This window comes from Sorex fumeus, unplaced genomic scaffold (assembly GCF_029834395.1).
Source record: "Sorex fumeus unplaced genomic scaffold, SorFum_2.1 ptg000122l, whole genome shotgun sequence".
Lineage (NCBI taxonomy): Eukaryota > Metazoa > Chordata > Mammalia > Eulipotyphla > Soricidae > Sorex > Sorex fumeus.
The window spans coordinates 62,820,288-62,838,882 of record NW_026606179.1 but is presented as its reverse complement, the minus strand read 5'-3'; the positions used below and the strand labels follow the sequence as shown (position 1 = coordinate 62,838,882).

Genomic DNA, 18,595 nt, shown 5'->3' with positions numbered 1-18,595 from the left:
GCCAGCCCCGTGTCCTGTGGGTCGGAGCCTCGTGTGCGACTCTCCTGGCGCCAGAAGCCGCATCTGCCGGACGGGACGGGCGTCAGGGCTGGTCGCAGAACCCGGGTGCTTGAGTGCCCAGAGGAAGGTCTGAGGTCACAGGCTCAGCAGGCGGAGGCCGTGGGGGCAGCCGCCCGGCCTCTGCCTCCGCCCCCTCCCCTGACTCTCCTTGCCCCTGCTCCCTGCCGTGCCTCCCCTGTTTGCCGACTTCCAGGAAGGCCCCACTTGGGCAGACTGTCACCTCAGCCCAGATGGAGTCGCTCCGCCTTCTCTGCGCCTGTCTGGGCTCAGGCTCCTGCCCTCTGGGTGTCCCGGCCGTTAGGCGTGTGTCCGACCTCCTGGGTCCTGTGCCTGTGCCACAGGGAGGTGCTTGCCAGAGTGCTCGCCGCGCTCTGCAGGGGAGCGAGCAGGCCAGGGAGCGTGGGGACAAGATGTCTGTTCTGCCAGGAAGGACGCACTCTTCGTTCAGAGCGGTTCTTCCTGGGAGAACTGTTTCCAGCACAGAGTTCTGTAGTTCCAGTGTCCCCCACATGTGACTACCAGGGCAGGAGCTTAGGTGAGAACCGGCCGTGGGCCGTCTGCGGAGCCCCCGCTGCGTCCCCACCCCTGGGGAAGGGGACCGGGGGCCGAGCGCCAGTGACTGGTCCGCACGTGTGTCCTCTGGGCCCCCAACAGACAGCACTGCCGAGCTCTAGGCCGGAGTGGAGTCCCAGGGCCACGTGAGCCAGCGTGCCAGTCGCCTTGGCAGTGCCAGCTGGGCCCGCGGGGGGAGGGAGGATCTGTGGCCTCAGGGGAAGGCTGGCCTCGCTTCGCTGGCGGCGCCGCTGGGTCCAGCCCTGGTGACCCCTCCAGTGGGTCGGCTGCCACGGGACCCTCCAAAAGACCCAGAGTCATTTCAGGACGAACCTTGCGACTGTCTGTGGGTCGTCTCGGCCCCCGGGGCGCCCCAAGCTCCTTCCAGAAACGGCTCTCGGTAGAGGACGGGGGGCCACGTGTGGCCGAGTGGACGGAGCTGCCGTCTCGTCCTTCGGGCCATTTCTGCTGTGGCTGCACCCTCCCCTGCTCTGCCTCTTCTCCTGAGAAATGCCGCCCAGGCGAGCGTGGCTTTGGGACGTGGGCACTCTGGAGCGGCCTTTCACTTTACCGACTTGGTCATGGCCGCCCCGGCCCGAGGTGTGATGCCCACATGTGCCCCCCACCCCTGGAGTGGGGTCGTCGCCTGCGCGTGGGAGCCGGCCTGTCGAGGCTCCCGCCGGCCACTGTGCGGAGTCTGCTTCCCGCGCCCCGTCCCGTCACTCCCTCCCCAGTGCTCACACGACGTGTCGTCTGTGTCCAGCCCCTGGACGGCCTGCGTGCGTGCGGCCCGTGAGCTGGACTTCGGGGTTGCTTCATCGCTGTCACTCTGCTCATTGCTGTTGTTTTTGCTTTTGCAGTGAGTGTTGAAAAGATAGACCTGAAGGGACTATCCCACACAAAAAATGAAAGGAATGTTGAATGTTCCTTCGAGGTAAGGCGCCAAGTTTTCTTACCTTTCTCCTCTGAGGGCAGGAAGGGACCCTTCGTGGGGAGAGACTGACTTGGCTGTGGTGCCAGACGGTGGGGTTGGCTGGGGCGGTGGGGGGGCCTCGGGGGCCCCTTGCTCTGGACCCTGTGCCTGGTCACTGTCGCAGGAGGTGGAGGGTCGCACCCCCTGCGGAGAGGTCGGGCACAGCGTCCGGACCAGGGGTCTCTCCCTCGGAGTCCGCAGTGGGGAACCCGGCGGGACAGGCGGACTAGGCCCAGCTGCAGGGAGGGCTGGGGGCTGCGTGAGCACGCGCGCGTGTGTGAGTGTGAGACGAGTGAGAGCGAGCTGAGGGGCGTGTGTGAAGAGCTGAGGTGTGTTGTGTGTGTGAGAAGAGCTGGGCGTGTGTATGTATGAAGAGCTTGGGAGTGTGTGTGTGTGTGTCTGTGTGTGTGTGTCTGTGTGTGTGTCTGTGTGTGTGTGTGCGCGCATGCGCGTGTGCACGCGTGCAACGTGCTTGCATCTACATGCACCTCAGGCTACTGAGCGCTGCCACCGGGACTGTCTGGCTGTCACCTCGAGACCTGAGTCGCCAGCTCTGGCCCGGCTGTGGCGCGTCCTGGCTGCTGGGGCAGAGGCTCTCCGGGAGCAGCTCCCCGTGTGCCTCAGTCTCCACAGAGACTTGTGCGTGGAGCGGGAGTTGCCGTAGGCTTGGGGGGCTTGGCAGTGACTGCCACCAGACATTCCGGGCATCTTGGTGCTGTCGGGGGACCCAGAGTTCTGGGGCTGGGTGGTTCTCGCCCGGCCCTCTCCGCTCTTGTCCCTGGGTCTCCTCCAAAGCCACGGGTCGGCACTGGCCTCCGGTGGCTCGCTCGGAGGCATGCAGGGCCGGCAGCAGGCGGTGGGGACCCCCGCGCTCTCTGCACCCCGGCCTGTGCCTCCCGCTGGCCCCGGCTCTGCGGCATGAGGGGGGGCGCGGACGGGCTCGGGGGTCCCGCGCGGGGAGGACGGGGACCCTGTGCGGAGAGAGAGGCTGCAGTGAGCGGAGCGTCGCCTCTGCTCATGTCATTCGATGCTGCCACCCTCGGGCGGCCCGGCTCTCTCTGCTCTGGCCTTGCTGGGGCTCTTCTTGTCGGCCCTGGGGAGGCAGCCATTAGTTCCGATGCTGACGGCTTCTGCACTGAGATTGGGGGCTCCGTGGGGCCCCTTTCTGTTCGTGTGGCTTCTGCCCCTTCCTTTCGTCCCATGCCCAGGTTCTCTGTGCTCCAGCTCGGCCTCCCCAGTCCCCGGGTTCTGACAGCGATGGGTGGTCAGGTATTGGGAAGCGTGTCCCACCCACCCTCTGCCTCCTCGTTCCGCCATGGGCTTGCAGTCTGCCGGGAGGAGCGGGGTGCGCGAGACATCACCCTGCGCCCCCTGCGGATGCCCAACCGGCCCCACCCCACCGAGCCCTGCCCCGGAAGCAATCTGAGTGTCACCCTTACGTGACCTTTCAAAGGAAGCAGATGAAGGAAGGTGGTGACCGAGTGAGCAGAGACCCTGTCTTGGCCCCTTGGTGCTCACTCACCCTCGCGCCAGGGGTCTCGCAGGCGCTGGGCTGTGGCCGAGGAACAGGGAAAACGCATGGAGCTCAGGAAGGAAGATGAGGGAGCAGCACCGCCAGGGGACGCATATGCTGGGTGCCCTGGGAGTGGACCTTAGTGTCCTCAGCTGGCCACCGCAAGGACGGGGATGGGGCTCTAGGACCGCCTGCGGGTCTGATCCCTGCAGTGCTCAAAGCCGGCCCGGGACCCCTCGTGTTGGCGAAGTCTGTGCTGGCCCGGCTGCCCGGAAGCACTTTCTTAGCAACGTGGACTCGCCGCAGTGCATGCCTGTGCGCCCCTCCCGTGGAGAGGGAAGCTCGTGTCCACACGTCTGGCACAGTGGGCCGGGCGCTGGCCTTGTGCACGGGCCGCCCGGCTCCATCCTCGGCAGCACAGCGGGTCCCAAGCTCCCCGCCAGGAGTGATCCCTGAGCACCGCCGGTGTCGCCCCCCGAACAACAAAGATTGCGTGCGAATGCCGTGACTGTGACTGTGCAGGGAGGTGCGGCCTGCTCTCCTTCACAGGAAGGCCGGGAGCCCGCCAGGACCAAACAGAGCACACTGCCGGAATCCCCTGGCGCAGCGGGAGAGACGGGGTGTGTATGCGCTCTGATGGTGCCCTGCGTTGCAGACACCTGTGGTGCTGGGCTTGAACCCACACGCAGCCTCCCAGCTGTGCCCCTTAGAGAGGCAGTTCCTTGTGAGGTCGATACTTGGCGCAAGCTGACCAGTAACCGTTTCCTTTTCCTGACATTATCGGGCCAGAATGACCGGTAGCATAGGGGGGTGAAGCTTACCTGCTTCTCATCCCCAGCACCACGTCTGGTCCCCTGTGTACCATCAGGAGTGATCCCTGAGCACAGAGCCAGGGGAAGTCCTGAGTACTGTTGTGACCCAAAGCCCCCCAAAGCAAAAACAATCCCTGACTCAAGGCTCAGTCTCACGCGCGTGTGCGTATGTGTGTATGTGTGTGCTTCAGGTGTGTGTGTGTGTGCGCGTGTGTGCACATACGTGTCCTCAGAGCTGACTTCTGGCTCTGCACTCAGGGATCACTCCTGGTGGCTCAGGGACCATCAGGGGGGCGGGGATTGAACCAGGTGAGCCACCCGCAGCCCGTCGCTCCGGCCCCTCAGTTGTCCTTCGTATTTGGAAGCGGCTACTCGGAGCGCCACAGTCAGTGCTAGTCAGGGCGAAGGGCGGCGTCCTGTGGACTGAGGGGACTTCAGGAGACGCAGATGCTCTGCAGCCAGAGCTGGAGTTTCCTGCCCTGGGAGCTGGCTCTAGCTTTGTTGTCCTGTATCGAGCCTTCCTGTCGCAGACCGCCACAGGGGCGGCAGTGCCAAGGGGGACGGGTTTGTCCGACTTGGGCGTCTCGAAGGCCCTTTGGCTGTTCTCTGAGACTGGGGGGTTCCTGGAAGGGCAGAGTCATCCCCTGGGGGCCCGCCGTGGGCCTGAACAATCTCCCGGTGTCGCTTGAGCACTGAGTAGGACGAACCAGCAAAAGAGAAAAGCGGATATGGAAACGTGGAGTTTCCTCGAACCCCTTTGCAGAACTGTCGTCTTTTAATTTCCACTTGTTATGTGTGTGCTTTTGAGGGGGCATACCCAGTGGTGCTCAGGACTCGGTGGGCTGGGAGACCAGATGGCGTATCGGGGACTAAACCGGAGGGCCCTCCCCACTGTCCTGTGGCTCTGGCCCCATCTGCCTTTGGAATGAAGAGGGTTCCTTCCCTGCAGAGTCCCCAAGACACCAGCAGGGCCGAGGACCCGTGTGGAGCCCTTGATGCTGTCCTTTCCTGCCCGGGGCCTCGGGCCACTCGGGCCGCTCCTGGGAGGTGGTGGGCTCAGAGGGCCACGGGCCACTGCCCTGGAACTGAACTCGGAGCCTCGCGCTCCGGCCCTGGGTGTGTCTGCGCTCCCTGCAGTGTACCTTGGGGCGCACATTAGGGTGGTCTCTGTGGCAGACTTGCCTTCCAGTGTCCGCACTCTTCCCCTCGCCCCTGCTAACCCTTCTTTCTTTTAGACTCCCACTCTGAGGGCCTGAGGCCGGTTTTCACCTCTGCCACTCGGCCTGGGCTGGGCCCGGTGTTACCCGAGGTCCCTTCCTGCCTCTGCTCTTGAGCCCCTGTTCTGTCTGGGCTTGTCCCTTGCCTGTAGCGGTTGGTCTGGGGCCAGAGACACGGGACAGGGAAGGGTGGCCTTGCATGTGGCCCACTCAGATTCACTCCCCGGCATTGCATCGAGTAATCCCAGAGCACTGCAGGGTGACTCAAGACCCTGGAAAGCACAGGACAGGAAAGGCCCTGGGGAGGCACAGTCCTGGCAGCTGTGTCTGGGGCTGTCCCCGCAGGGCGGGGGGTGGGGGATGTTCCTGGGCCGCTGTGTCTTTGCCCTTATAACCCCCCCAACTCAGCACCAAGGGGTGCGCCTCTGGAGGGCCAAGTTCTGTTCTCGTGTGCCGGCCGAGTCTGGGGGAGGCCTGCAGCCCACCCTCCGCGCCGGGTCGGAGGCGAGTGAGGGAGACGAGCGCGGTTCTGCAGGGAGGCCTGTGCTGTGCAGAGGCCGCGGCCAGGCGTGTGAGGGAGAGGAGAGAGTCTCCCGAGATGAACCCACCACAAGGCCCAGCAGTGCTCATGGATGGAATCCAGGTTGGCTGTGTGCAGGCAGATGCCCTCCCTGCTGTACCAAGTGGCCTGGGAGCCCACTCCCCTTCAGCAGTGGCTGGGAGCCGGCCTTGGGGTGGCTTGTCCCTGGTCAGCTGCTGAAGGTCACCTTGGTGGTCACTAGGGCCGATGGGGATGGCCCGTCTGGAGATGGCAGACAGCTTGCTGGCCCCGTGAGCCTCCAGAGCTGCTCTCCAGTCAGGGTTCGGCTTTCCTGGGGGGGGGACGGTGCTCGGCAGGGCGTCTGGCCCTTGGGACAGTGTCTGCCTCTCCCAGGCACGCGGCAGCCATGCTCGAGTGTCCGCAGGGATAGCCGTGCCCCTAGCCTGTCCTGCTCCCGCCGTGCCTGGCTCTCGGGGTGTGTGGTCTGCTTCTAAGATGGTCGGTTTGTTTGTGTTCAAGGTCCTGTGGTCTGATTCTTCAGTAACGTCAGTAACCAAATCTTCTTCGGAAGTGACTGAATTTGTCTCAAAGGTAAGGCCCAAGGCTGCCTCCCGCAGTGCCTCCTGCCAGCATTCCCACCAGCGTCTCCACACCCCTCGCTGCCCACGAGGACACCAGGAGGGCAGGTCACGCCCTTGATGCCGCACCTGCGCGTGGGCGCAGCTGCTCCCTCCCCGCCCTCCCACGCTTTCTCTCCTCTCCCCTCCCCTCCTCTCCCCTCCCCTTTCCTCCTCTGTCCTGGCCCCCGACCCCTCCCTCCCCGGCCCCTTGACCTGCTTTCTGGCGATCCTGCTCGGGGCCCTGAGCACTTCCTGGGATACTGAGCCTTTCCTGGGAACTCAGGCGGGGGTCCCGGGACCACCGTGAGCAGGTGGCGCCCATGGCGTCCTGTGTGGGTTGGCCGACAACCCTCCTCGCTGTCACCCCGCAGCTCTCGCAGCTCCATCCTGAGGACAGCCTGGAGAAGTTCCCGCCCTGTGTGGCCGGCGCGGACTCCTTCTACGGAGAGCGGAACCACATGGACCTGGAGGCGGACCTGAGGTAACGTGGTCACTAGGGCCCTGCCACGTGGGCCGGCCCGGCGTCCCCCTTGTCGCTTGGGTGGTCTCCTGAGGAAGGGGGCCGACACCCCGCGGCCCACCTGGGCTCAAGCGACCCTCGGAGCTGCGCAGTCCCCTCAGGGCTTGTGAGCCCCGGGACGGCGAAAGGGGAGCGAGACGGTCCCTGCCACCCGCGCCCGGGCTCCTGAGTCCCTGCCTGCTTCTAGGTGTCTGACCTCACTCCCAGCCCATGTCCTGCGGAACGAGCACGCCAGGGGCTTCTTCAGCACCTCGTCTCCCGCCCAACAGCTTCAAAGTCCAAGTGAGTGTGTGGCCGGGCGAGCGGGCCGGGCGCCTGTCCGCCAGCGTGATGGTCCTTGTTCTCCTGCAGGCCCCAGCACCCCGGCCCTCGCGAAAGTCGGCACCACCGTGGGCGCGTCTGGGAGGTGAGCGGCTGCTCCGTGCCCGTCTGTCTGGGTGCGGGGCCTCTGGGGCCAGCAGGGGGGCCGGGGCTGACCCTCACCCAGAAGCAGAGTGCAGGAAACGCCTCTCGCCTGGGGAGCCGTCCCACAGGGGACCTGGCCTCGGGCTGCCTCCAGGAAGGGAGGGTGTGCACCTCCACAGCAGACCCTCTGCCAGCAGGCCTGCTGACGCCTGCTCAGACACGGGCACAGACCGCGCACACCGATACACTCGCAGACACACATGCAGATGTATGTGCACACGCATAAGCACACGTCCGCTGGTACATGACGTGTGATCACATGCAGGCACACCTCCTGACACGTGCAGACAGCCCTGGACCTTGAGCCTGGCATGGCAGGGGTTGGGGGACGGACACGAGCCCTGGTGTGGTGCGGCAGCCGAGCCCAACGCTCTGCCGCCCGCCCACAGGCCCGTGTGTGGCGTGGCCGGGATCCCGTCGGCCCCGAGCAGCACCCAGCACCACCTGCAGCACACGGCCAGTGCGGCGGCCGTGCCGCACTGCTCGCACGCGGGGCCTCCTGGCGCGACGCTGGCCTACCGAGCGCAGATGGACGCCTCGCCCGCCCTCCTCATGCCTTCCGGCCTGCAGCCCGCCCCAGCCCAGGAGCAGAACGGGATCTTAGATTGGCTGCGGAAGCTGCGTCTACACAAGTACTACCCGGTCTTCAAGCAGCTCACGATGGAGAAGGTGTGTCTGGGGCACGGGTTCCGCCTTGCCCTGCCCCGCTGGAGGCGCTGACGCCGGACGTGACGCTGGAGATGCAGCCCATCGGTCTAGCCGTGTCTGCTGGTAGCTGGCAGTGCAGAAACGAGCCAGGTTGCCGCGGCCGCAGCCTTAGGGGCAGAGGCCATAGGCACTGGTTCCGCGCCCTCTTCCCAAAGCCCTGCCCTGCCATTCCCCTCCACCCGCCCCCGTGATCGTTGTGCCAGGTCCGCTGGGCGGAGGGGTAGTGTGTGGGGCAGCTGGTGCTAGGGAGGGAGATGTTGCCCGGTAGCTCCGGCCCGCACCCTGCCTGTGTATGCGGACGTCCGCAGTCAGGCTCCCCTGCACAGTGCGGGGGTCTTTACAGACCGATTAGACCAGACACGTTTTGTGTCTGAACCCTGAGGACCCCAGTGACGGTCATGTGTCCCGCGTGTTCTCTAGACAGAGAGCAGGTGGAGGTGGGCATCTGCAGAGGGGCTGCCCGGGCGGGCGAGAAACAGGCCAGGCCGGGAGCCGTCCAGCGTCACGGTTGGTCCTCCGTGTGTCCGGCTGGTGACAGCCGCTCCCGTTCCTCGCCCGTGCCCCTGTCTGGGAAGGGGCCGTTCGTCCCGTGCAGCTCCGAGGCCTCTGATCGTGTGTGGCCTTGTGGTAACTGTGTCTCATCTCTTCCGTGAAGTTTCTGAGCCTCACTGAGGAAGATCTGAACAAATTTGAATCCCTCACCATGGGGGCGAAGAAAAAGCTCAAGACTCAGCTGGAGCTGGAGAAGTAAGTGAGGCGCTGGGCAGGGCGGGTGTCCCGGCCGCGGGCTCGGCCTCACTCCCTCCTGCTTGCCGGGCGCAGGGAGAAGTCGGAGAAGCGCTGCCTGAACCCCTCGACCGCGCCCCCAGCCAGCAGCGGCGTGGCCCGTGTGCCCCCCACCAGCCACGTGGGCCCCGTGCAGGCTGTGCGGGGGGGCAGCCCCGCGGCCGGTGAGTGTCCTGGGAGCAGAGGGTGCGGGAGAATCGGAAGCAGGCCCGGGGGGTGCCGGGCGTCCCGAGAGACCGTCCGGGTCGCCCTCCGCTGCCGGGGCCTGCAGCCGTGCCTGTCTCCCGCAGCGCTGCGGGTGGAGGTGGAGCCGCCCCCCCACCAGGCCGCGCGGGAAGGCAGCTCGTCCGAGTGCTCCAGCTCCTCCCCGAGCCCCATGGGGGTGCAGGCCCGGGAGGAGAGCTCGGACAGCGCCGAGGAGAACGAAAGACGTAAGGCTGCCCGTCGGGCCCCCCCCGCCCAACCCCCCCGCCCCGCCCGCGCCACCGTGCTGACGCTGTCCCCTGTCCAGGTGTGGAGCTTCCCCTGGAGGGCGCCTGCGACAAGGAGAAGCCCGTGACGCTGCTCGGCCACTTCGCTGCCCCCTCCACCAGGCCCACGGCCCAGGTCCTCCCCGTGCAGAACGAGGCGAGCTCCAACCCGCCGGCCCACCAGCCCCTGGCGCCGCCGCTGCTGCCCGCGGCCTCCCACCTGGCGCCCCTGCGCATGCTGAGCTCCGTGCACAAGGCCGAGCGGGGCAGCGCCGACACGCAACTCCTCCCGGCCTCGGTGCACTCACTGCTGGCCCTCGAGGACCGGGGCAAGGTCTCGGGACCGAGGAGCGGCCTGAAAGTGGACAAGGGCTTCGGCAGTGCCGTGCTGGATGTGCTGCCCACGGCCGCCTCCCACCAGCCCGTGCAGGTCCTCTCCGGACTCGCCGAGGGCAGCTCTGTGCCCGCCACCGTCTCCTTTGGGCCCCGGGCCAAGGTCCTGCCCGCCACGGCCCTGGACAGAGTGCTGAAGCCCGCGGCCCCGCCTGTCCTGGGCACGGAGAGCAGCAGTGCGGCCTCGGGGACAGCCAGCGCCGTCTTCCACGTGGCCCGGCCGCCCGTCAAGCTGCTGGTGTCGGCGTCTGTGCCCGCCGAGTCGGCCGCCTCGAACAGTGTGCAGATAAGCGTGCCCCCGGCCATTGTGCCCCCACGGACGGCTCTGTACACGGCCGGCACCAAAGCCGCCTTCCCTGCCATGGGCGCCCTGCAGGGCAGCTTCTGCACGGGCAGCGGCTCGGCCGCCCCCAGCAGCCACGCCCCGGCCTCCTTCTCCAGCATGGCCTCGGCGCCCAGCGGCCCGGCGCCCAGCTCCAGCCCCGCGCTCTCCTCTGCCCCCGACAGCAGCTTCTACAGCGGCGGCAGCGGCTCCCCCGGGAACCTGGCCGCGTCCAGCCAGGGCCACCACCACCACCACGCGCCCGCCCCGCCGCAGCCCGCGCCCGCTCCGCCGCCCGGCTGCGTGGTCTGTACCTCCTGCGGCTGCAGCGGCAGCTGCGGCTCCAGCGGCCTGACCGTCAGCTACGCCAACTACTTCCAGCACCCCTTCTCCGGGCCCTCGGTCTTCCCCTTCCCCTTCCTGCCCTTCAGCCCTGTGTGCGGTGGCGGCTATGTGGGTGCGCAGCAGTACGGCAGCGGCGCCTTCCCCGCCGTGCACTCGCCCTACGGGGGCGGCGTGGCGCCGGAGCCGGTGCTGGGGGGCCAGTCGTCCTTCGCGGTGCCGCCCATGCGCAGCTTCCTGGTGGGGGCGGGCATGTACCAGGCCCAGGGACTGGTGGGCACCAGCAACGGCTCTGGCCACAAAAAGAGCGGCAACCTGTCGTGTTACAACTGTGGCGCCACAGGCCACCGCGCGCAGGACTGCAAGCAGCCGTCCATGGACTTCAACCGGCAAGGTAAAGGCCGCCGGGCGCAGGCGGACGGGGGCCCGCACCGCCCCCTCGGCCGGCCAGGCGCGGCTGTCCCCACGGCCCCTGGCGCTCGTTCCGCAGTGGGACCGGAAGGCAGGGAAGGGGCCGGCTGTGCCCCCGGCCTGGGCCTGTGAGTTCCTTCCCCGCCAGCGTTCGCCCAGGCTGCAGGCGGCCCCTCCTCTGTGGCTGTCGCCTGGTGCCAGACGCCCTGTACCTGGTACTGTGCCCCCCTCCCGCTCCCTTCCCTGCCCGCTTGTCTCCAGCGCGGGGCTGGGGCTTCTCGTCATCTTTCACTGAGTCTGCTTCTTGCCGCTGGGTTTGCGGGTGAATAGGACTCGTCTGGCCACTGCCACCTTGGCGCTCCGCTCAGAGGGCTGCGACTCGGCCGCGGGCAGCTGCGTGTGCTGCCGTGGCCGGCTGCTGTGGCCGGGCCCCGCTGAGACGGTCTCTCTTCTCTGCAGGTACTTTCAGGTTGAAATACGCGCCTCCAGCCGAGAGTCTGGACTCCACAGACTGACGCTTCCTCCTCGCCATGGGGACTCGAGGAAGGTTGAACACAGACTGAGGAGCGCTGCCTCTCGCTCCCTCTTCTTATCCCAAAGGTGCTTCACTTCACTGGACTGGCTGGAGGCCTGGCACGGGCGAGCGTCCTGCTGGGCACTGCCAGCCCCTGGTCAGAGCTGGATGGCAGGACTCGCCTAGCGGGTGGGCTCGACGGCCCCAGGCTCACGCAGCTCCAGGGCAGCTACGAGGCGGGCTCGGGGCTGAAGGTGGGAGACCTCCCGGCCCGCTCAGCTCAGGGACGGCGCCGTCGCGGTTCCGTCTTGTTCCGGAAGTGGTGGGCTCCCGGGGGCGCACTGCAGAAGTTGGTAGACCCCCGCCAGTCTCCGCAGCGTGAGCTCTCAGAGAATCCCTTTTTAAAGAGTCGGCACCAGCAGGCTACGTGTCCTCCTAGTCCAGCAGACATTTAGGGACCCCCAGATGCCCTCCCCAGAAGCACTAGTAGCAGTTCCAGTTGGAAGACGTTTCTCTGCCAGTACAACCTGACCCTATCGTTCCGTAGACACAGCTGCTCACAGCACCTGTGGGTCTCAGGGTCCAAGTCCGAGTCCCACGTCCTCAGACCTCGGGGTCACCGGGCCCTCGCGGGAGCAACGCAGCTCATCGTCCTCAGCAAAGTGGGCTGTGCCCTCATCCCCCACGGACCTCCAGGACTTGCCAGTCACCCAGACTGACGCTTGAACACTGACCACTGCAGTCGGAGGGGCCTTCTCCTGTCAGCTTCGCCTCTGAGGCCGTGAAGAGTTGTCCCGCCTCAGAGGACCAGGAAGACTCCACGGGTGGTGGTCAGGCCCGGCCAGAGGCCGCAGCGGCAGGGCGGCCCCTGGCGAGTCTAGCTCGCCCCCGGCCTTGGCCCCCACGGCGGGAGAGCTGCGTGGTCCGGAACGGGGCTTCCATCTCCAAGGCTAAAGGGAATTTTTCTGGTCAAATAATGTTACTTTAGATGCTAAAAGCCTTCGATATTAAAATACTGACTGGGAAGACCTTGCCCAGGGATTTTTCTAGTGGAATGCTTAGAAAAAGAAAGTCACGATCCAGAACATTCTTCAGTGGGACAATCAGCCTCCTGCCAGAGGTCAAGTCAGGAGCCTGCCGGGCCCCGAGGCCTGCGATGGGCCTCAGATTCTGAGAGGTTGCCTGGCTTTGCGGAACCGAGAGCGGAAACTGGTTGCTTTTGTTTTTTTGTGAAAGGCTTTTAGTGGAGTGTTTTCATTTTATTTCAGTCATTTTATTTCTATGCAATACAGCAGTGGCGGGCCTGTGTCTCTGGCGTCCCGACACACGGTGTCAGGGCTTGGGAGGAAGGGCAGGGCAGCGGCTTGGGGGGATGTCACATTGATCTTGTGAATGATGAGACAGACAAAATGTCAAATTAGTGAGATGTGACACAACTTTGCCTTAAAGAGTACCTGATTGGAACTTGTTGCATATGTTCAAGGAAGATTTAGAGTATTTGCTGATGTTTACGATTTTAATATTTCTGAAGGCCATTAACGGTGGCCTGGATATGTGCTGAGAGCCAAACTTTTAAATTTTTTGGTTTTTTAAACAAAGAAATATTTTAAATAAATCCTATTTCAACAGTGAAATTGTTGAAAACTATCTCACGACGAGAAAAAAAAACACCTAGGTTTTTTGTTCCAGTGGTCAGTATTGGGGAATGAGTATCTGCCGTTTCTCTTCTGCTGTGGTTATACCAGAGGTTGGCGTCCAGTACAACGAAGGAAGAGGAACGTGTGGGTGGAAAATGCCACCAGGACTGAAGCGAGCGCGCCCAGGGCCTCGGGAGCGGTGGGGGCACGCGCGGGCACACGCCACCCCAGCCCAGCCCAGCTGCTCGCCATCGTTGGTTCTCCAGAGCCCCGGGTGAGCTCGGTGCCCCTTGCTCAGACCTTTGGACAGACCCGACCCCCGCCTACCTCCTTCTCAGTTCTGGGAACAGGGACGGTGGAATGTGCAGACCCACGGGGGCAGTGGGGCAGAACTGTTGACCCTTTTCTTGTTTGTAAGCGAACCCTCCATTTTCTACCTTGTTTCTAGTGATTATTTCCTGGTTTAGTGTTGAAAATCGGAAAGTCTGAGTGTTCCAAACTCCTCGTTGCCAAGGAGCACGGAGGGAGAGGGAGCCGGCGTGGAGCGACGGCGGGAGACTGGGCATTTGCACGGTGAGGGTGCCCGCCCTGCTGGGACTCACGGCACGGCACGAGCCCGAAGGTGGCCGCTCCCTCCTGCCCGGTCACTTCTGCTTCCGCAGGGTCAGCTGGGCCCCGCTCAGCCCGTCCACCTTCGGGGCCTTCCCAGCCTCATCTGCCGAGGTCCCAGCATCTCGGACGAGCCCTCCGCTGAGGCCAGCGGGCCCTGACGTTGCCAGGAAGGGGCCGGGAGTCTGCGGCCCCGTGCCAGTCCCCGGCTGTGCCCGAACAGGACTCTGGCTGGAGCCTTCGCAGTTTCTGTGGACAGACTTTTTAGGAATGAAGGAAAGCAGCGCCGTTCTTGAGCCATTCTTTCACGTCAGTCAGTTCTACAAGATTGCATGTAACTTTATAAATATTTTTAAGAGATATAGTTTTGTAAATATTTAATATTCTGCTAATTTGATTTTGAATTGTAAATGTCAAGTATTCTGTTTTTGGGGTTTTTATGTTTTATTATACTTTGTTAAAAAAATTGTACATTTTTAGAATGTTTTTATGAGTAAATTTAATGTACTGAAAATTAAAACAAAAAAAAAAGCTGTTCCTTGGTTATTTGTCACAGAAAATGAAGCACATTTTCCCAAATAAATTACAATAATTTGGAATCAACCCTTTCTGCCTTCTTCCAGCCCACAGAAGGCACACCTGGCTGTAAGCCCACCCAGCCGAATTCTGTGACATTCCCTGGGCGTAAGGGAAATGCGCGCACGTGCGCACACGCACCACACACGCCCCCCCCGCACCTGGCCGAACACGGCTGCACAGGCGTCTCTGAACGCCACAGCCTCGGGCAGATCGGCAGGAACGTCCCCCATCCTCGGGCGCGTTCTCACTGTGTCTGCCTCCCCACACCCTCAGTTGGGTCTGGCCTGTGGTGACGGAGCGGGGGGCCCGGGGTGGAGCTGGGGGTTGGGCCGGCTCCACAAACACCCAGATGCCGGCGGAGGCTTGAGCCAGAGGCCAGTTTTCTTTTTTGGTTTAGGGGCCACACCCAGGGGTGCTCAGGGCCGACTCCTGGTGGGCTCCGGACCGAATGGGGTGCTGGGAAATCAAACCCGGCCTGGCCACGTGCGAGGCCAATAGCTGTGCTGGCTCCAGCCTGCTGGGTCTTTGCACTCTCAGCCCGAAGCGATCTGCCCACCTCTGTCAGCCCACGGAGCTCCTTAGCCACCCGGCAGCTGCTATCTGTTAACTGTGCCCGTGACCCACCACAGACCTTCAGCTGTGCTGTCCTGCCACGTGACCATCCCACACCAGAGAGCCAGGCCGCTGCTGTCCACCAGGTGACCACGGCCTCACACTGACCAAGCAAGTCCGGGTGAGTTTCTAGTGCCCCCGCCCGTTCACCTTAGTTTGTGAGAAACGTCTTGCTTTAAAGATGCAAAAGCCCCCCTTGTTTTAAAACTCGAAATGATGGGGCTGGAGGCTACTCCATCGGGAAGGGCGCTGGCCTCAGTGGCCGACCCAGGCTCAAGCCCCAGCACCCTCCCTGGCCTGCCGGAGCCCCGCCAGGAGTGATCCCCGAGCCCTGCTCCCCAACCAACACCGATCTCGAAGTAGCCTGCTCCCTCTGGGGGCCATCCCCGCTCAGCAGGGTTCTCCTGGGACTCTGGGCGCTGTAGTCGCACGGCCGGCTCTGAGGAGTCCATCTAAGCAGGGCGGGCTGACGTGGCGACGGAAGACGGCTCACACGCCGGTCGTCTGACCGCAGCTGAAGCCACTCGGGCTCTCCGGGAGACCCCCCCGAAACCGAATGTGGGTCCCAGGCAGGAGGTGGCCAAGCTCAGCTCTGTCTCAGCTGGGGTTTCTTCACAGCGGATGTGCACTAATCAAGGGGCTCAGTGGTCCCCCCCAGTGACAGAGAATACGCTTGAACCTGTGCCATCAGTCACCCGGCGTGGAACCCAGAAGCGAGGGCCTCTGCGCTCGCCCCGGGAGGCACAGCCCAAGAGGAGGGGCAGCAGGCTCTCGTGGGGGCCTCCCCTACACTGGGCCTTAGTGGGGGCTCGGGGCCTCGGCCTGATGGCCAGAGGGTCCAGCGGCCTTTCTCTGCCCTCTTGAGAAGATACTTGAGGCCGCGCTCAACCCTCAAGCTGCAGGTCTCTGTGGGAGGAGCATGGAAAGAACTGGAAGGCCTACGTATTGGCAACTGAAAGGCAAAGTACTTTATTTCTGAACGTCTAACTTTGAAAACAAGACAGCTGAGTTAAATAATAAGTCTTCCAAAGCGTGAGGTGCTCATCTGAGCTCAGGCTTCCTGCTCGAGCACACAAGAGACTTCCTAAACTCCTAGGCAGAAATGCTGCGGCCGGGTGGTCCGTGGCTGGTGGCTGGGCCCCGCCAGTGCCATCCCTGTCTCCGTGGCTTGGGTCGAACCGTGGAGGCCCGCCTCACACCCGCGGCTCGGCCCCAAACGTCTCCTGCGAGGCGTACACCATGTACAGGAAGCCATCCTCGTCCTTCTCGCGCTCATACACCTCGGAGATGGGCGTGGACACGCTCACCATGCTGTGTCCGCTGACCAGCAGGAAGAAGGCCTGGTTAGCGTTGAGCTGTAGTCGCCGTCTGAGGAAAACAACGTGGAGCAGTGAGTCGTGGGTGGCGGAGGGAACAGGCAGGCGACCGCAGCGCACGTGCCATCCGCGGAGGTCACTCGCCCACAGAGCCAGGAGGTGGTGAAATACCTGATTATCTTGATGAGTTCACTCATGTTCACGTGGTCGGGGACGAGGAACTTGGTTTTGTCCAGAACAGGAAGCTGCTTCTCCCCCTTGTATCGTTCTATGATCACCTGCAGGGGCCAGAAAGGAGGTACAGCGACGCCACTGACCCGAGCGCCAGCACCGTCAGCCGGATGGGCGCCGCCCTCAGCGCTCTCCCGGTCCAAGAGGTGGACACCGGCCCACGGTGGGTCCCCGCAAGCTGGCAGCCATGCTGCAGCCGGTTCCCGTCTCCAGAGCCACCAAATCCACCTCAGAGCAGCAGAAGAGGCAGCACAGGGACCCCCTGAGGCCGCTGCTGGCACCACACTGTCCCGAACTCTGCAGGAGTGGCTCCAAGCCCCCCAGTACATGAATGTCCTGCTGGGACTCAGGGGACCGAACCTGGGTTGGCCGTGTGCAAAGTAAACACCTCACCTGCTCCAGTCCTCGAAAATGGGGAGAAAAAATTTAATCTGGGGCTCAGAGAGCCCGTACAGCGGAGGGCACTTTCCTTGCACAAGGCTGGCCCGAGACCCCCAGCACCCTGCCGGCTCCTCTCAGCCTCACCTGAGCTGAGCACTGCATGGCAGCTCCGGAACTAACCCCGGAACGCCTGGTGAGCGACAGTGCTCCAGGGGCAGGCCCTGCCCACCTACCGGAATCTTGGTGGGGTGCTGCTCCCGGATGAGGCGGACATCCTCCACTCTTTGCTCTGCAGGGAAGGGAGAGGCGGCTGTCGGGGTGGTTCAAGCGACAGCCAAGACTGATGGCCGAGCTCAGCTCCCAGCTCAGGCCATCACGGATCACCGGGGTCCCGCAGGGCAGAGACGGAGCAGGGGACGCCCCGGGAACTGGGCTGTGGCACGGGGGGCATTCACAGCCGACTCCCCACCTGCCCATCTTGATGACTCTTGCTGTGGGAGTCAGTACAGAAATCCTTCACACACCACGGGCATGCTCCTCCAGGCAGTGCTCCTGGACCACCCTAGCCTTCGATCCTGGCTTAGATGAACCGCCCGGAGAAAGGAATGTGTGGGAGAGCGCCCGGTTTTGAGTTTTGAACCCTCTGCACAAGAGAAACGGAAGTTTCAAGTACAAAGTCTGGGGGCCAGAGCAGTAGCACAGAAGGGGGGGTTGTCCTAGGGGCCAACCCTCATCCCATCCCCGAGCCTCACATGGTCCCCCGAGGCCTGCGAGTGACCCCGGAGCACAGAGGCAGGGCTAAGCCTGAGCCTTGGGGCAGCGGAGGGGGTGAAAGTTCGGGCCCTACACAGGGCTGACCTGGCAGAGCTGGTGCGTCCCTAACAGCACACAGGGCGCCTACGCCCGCCAGGAGTGGCCCCGAGCACTGCTGGATGTGGCCCCAAAACAAAACAAGACAAAAGCCCATTGCTGAGTAGCTTTTGGAACGTCCCAGCGTTCTCCCTGTCCCTGCAATCGCGCATTTATATTTTAACGAGTGTCCTCGGGGACAGAGGGACAGGCCCACCCGGCCCAGCTCTGATGGCCACGTCCTACCCGCCCATCGGGGCACAAGTGACGACTTCCCAAGAAGGTTTTCGGAAAGCACCTTGCCCTGCGCGAGCCTCCCTGGCGGGGGTCTTGCCAGCAGCGCTTAGACCCGCGCCCGGCCCCACGCACACGCGTGCCAGGCGCGTGCCGGGCTCGTGCCAACGCGGTTCGGACTTCGGAAGTTCCGAACAGGAGTCCAGAAAGAGGCGCTGCCGAACCGACTCCTGGCTCAGATTCCGTTTCTCCCCAGCCCGACCGGCCCAAGGAAGCCCCCCGCGGCGTGGGCGCCCTGCCGGCCGGGGCTCGGCCACCTGGGGTCTGCAAGGCCAGGGCCCACGCGGGGTCTCAAGGCCAGGCCGGCGGGCCACCTCCTGCCAACCCGGGCGGAGGCCGGCGGCGGGCGGGGGGCAGGCGGGGCGGCCTCGGCCCGGGCCCTGGACCCGGCAGCGCCCAGGCTGCCCGCTCCGCGCCCACCTGCCTCAAGCCCCCGCGGCCCCCGCCCTGAGCTGAGCACGCAACAGCCGGGCCGGGACACACGGACACAGGCCCAACTCCCGGCCCAGTGCTCGGGGTCCCGCGGGTGCCGGGACCGGCCCGAGGCGCACGGCCAGCGCGACACGGCGGGCAGCCCCGGCCCGGCCCCGCGGGCAGCCCCGGCCCGGTTCGGCCCCGCGGCCCGGCTCGGCGCCGGGTCACGTCCGCACCGGCCACTAGGCGGACGCGAGGCCCGCCGGGCCCGGCCCGAGGCGCCGCGGGGGCCCGGCTCGGACCCCGGCTCGGACCCCGGCTCGGACCCGCGCGCGCCCGCCCGACGCACCGAAGCTGCGGCGCTGCTTGAAGGTCTTCTCCGACGGCATCGCGGGGCGGCTGCGGGCGGCGGCGGCGGCGCGGACTGCGGGGCGGCGGCGGCGGCGGCGGCGGC

General features: G+C 64.7%; 2 protein-coding genes across 2 annotated transcripts in view; one reads left to right on the top strand and one right to left on the bottom strand.

Annotated features, from left to right (window-relative positions):
* ZCCHC14 (zinc finger CCHC-type containing 14) overlaps positions 1–11,289 on the top strand; it is a 42,694-nt gene extending 31,405 nt beyond the window's left edge. Inside the window, exons 3-13 of the mRNA XM_056136977.1 lie at positions 1,473–1,546; positions 6,188–6,259; positions 6,660–6,769; positions 6,996–7,090; positions 7,160–7,214; positions 7,663–7,942; positions 8,637–8,728; positions 8,804–8,931; positions 9,058–9,198; positions 9,279–10,688; positions 11,165–11,289. Coding sequence (XP_055992952.1) covers positions 1,473–1,546; positions 6,188–6,259; positions 6,660–6,769; positions 6,996–7,090; positions 7,160–7,214; positions 7,663–7,942; positions 8,637–8,728; positions 8,804–8,931; positions 9,058–9,198; positions 9,279–10,688; positions 11,165–11,220 — 2,513 coding nt within the window. The 3' untranslated portion in view covers positions 11,221–11,289. The remainder of the gene's footprint in view (positions 1–1,472; positions 1,547–6,187; positions 6,260–6,659; positions 6,770–6,995; positions 7,091–7,159; positions 7,215–7,662; positions 7,943–8,636; positions 8,729–8,803; positions 8,932–9,057; positions 9,199–9,278; positions 10,689–11,164) is intronic.
* Positions 11,290–15,599: 4,310 nt separating this feature from the next.
* MAP1LC3B (microtubule associated protein 1 light chain 3 beta) lies at positions 15,600–18,595 on the bottom strand. Its single transcript, XM_056137004.1, has 4 exons — positions 18,491–18,595; positions 16,818–16,873; positions 16,144–16,250; positions 15,600–16,024 (listed from the first exon to the last, which is right to left on the bottom strand). Exons 1-4 carry the CDS (start codon positions 18,528–18,530, stop codon positions 15,850–15,852), a joined length of 378 nt encoding a protein of 125 aa, XP_055992979.1. The 5' UTR covers positions 18,531–18,595; the 3' UTR covers positions 15,600–15,849.

Excerpts from the sequence above, each read along its gene's own strand:
- MAP1LC3B (XM_056137004.1), bottom strand. The coding sequence starts at position 18,530 with ATGCCGTCGGAGAAGACCTTCAAGCAGCGCCGCAGCTTCG. Across the intron at positions 16,251-16,817 it reads AGCACCCCACCAAGATTCCG|GTGATCATAGAACGATACAA; the intron begins GTAGGTGGGCAG and ends TGGCCCCTGCAG. Across the intron at positions 16,025-16,143 it reads GAACTCATCAAGATAATCAG|ACGGCGACTACAGCTCAACG; the intron begins GTATTTCACCAC and ends TGTTTTCCTCAG.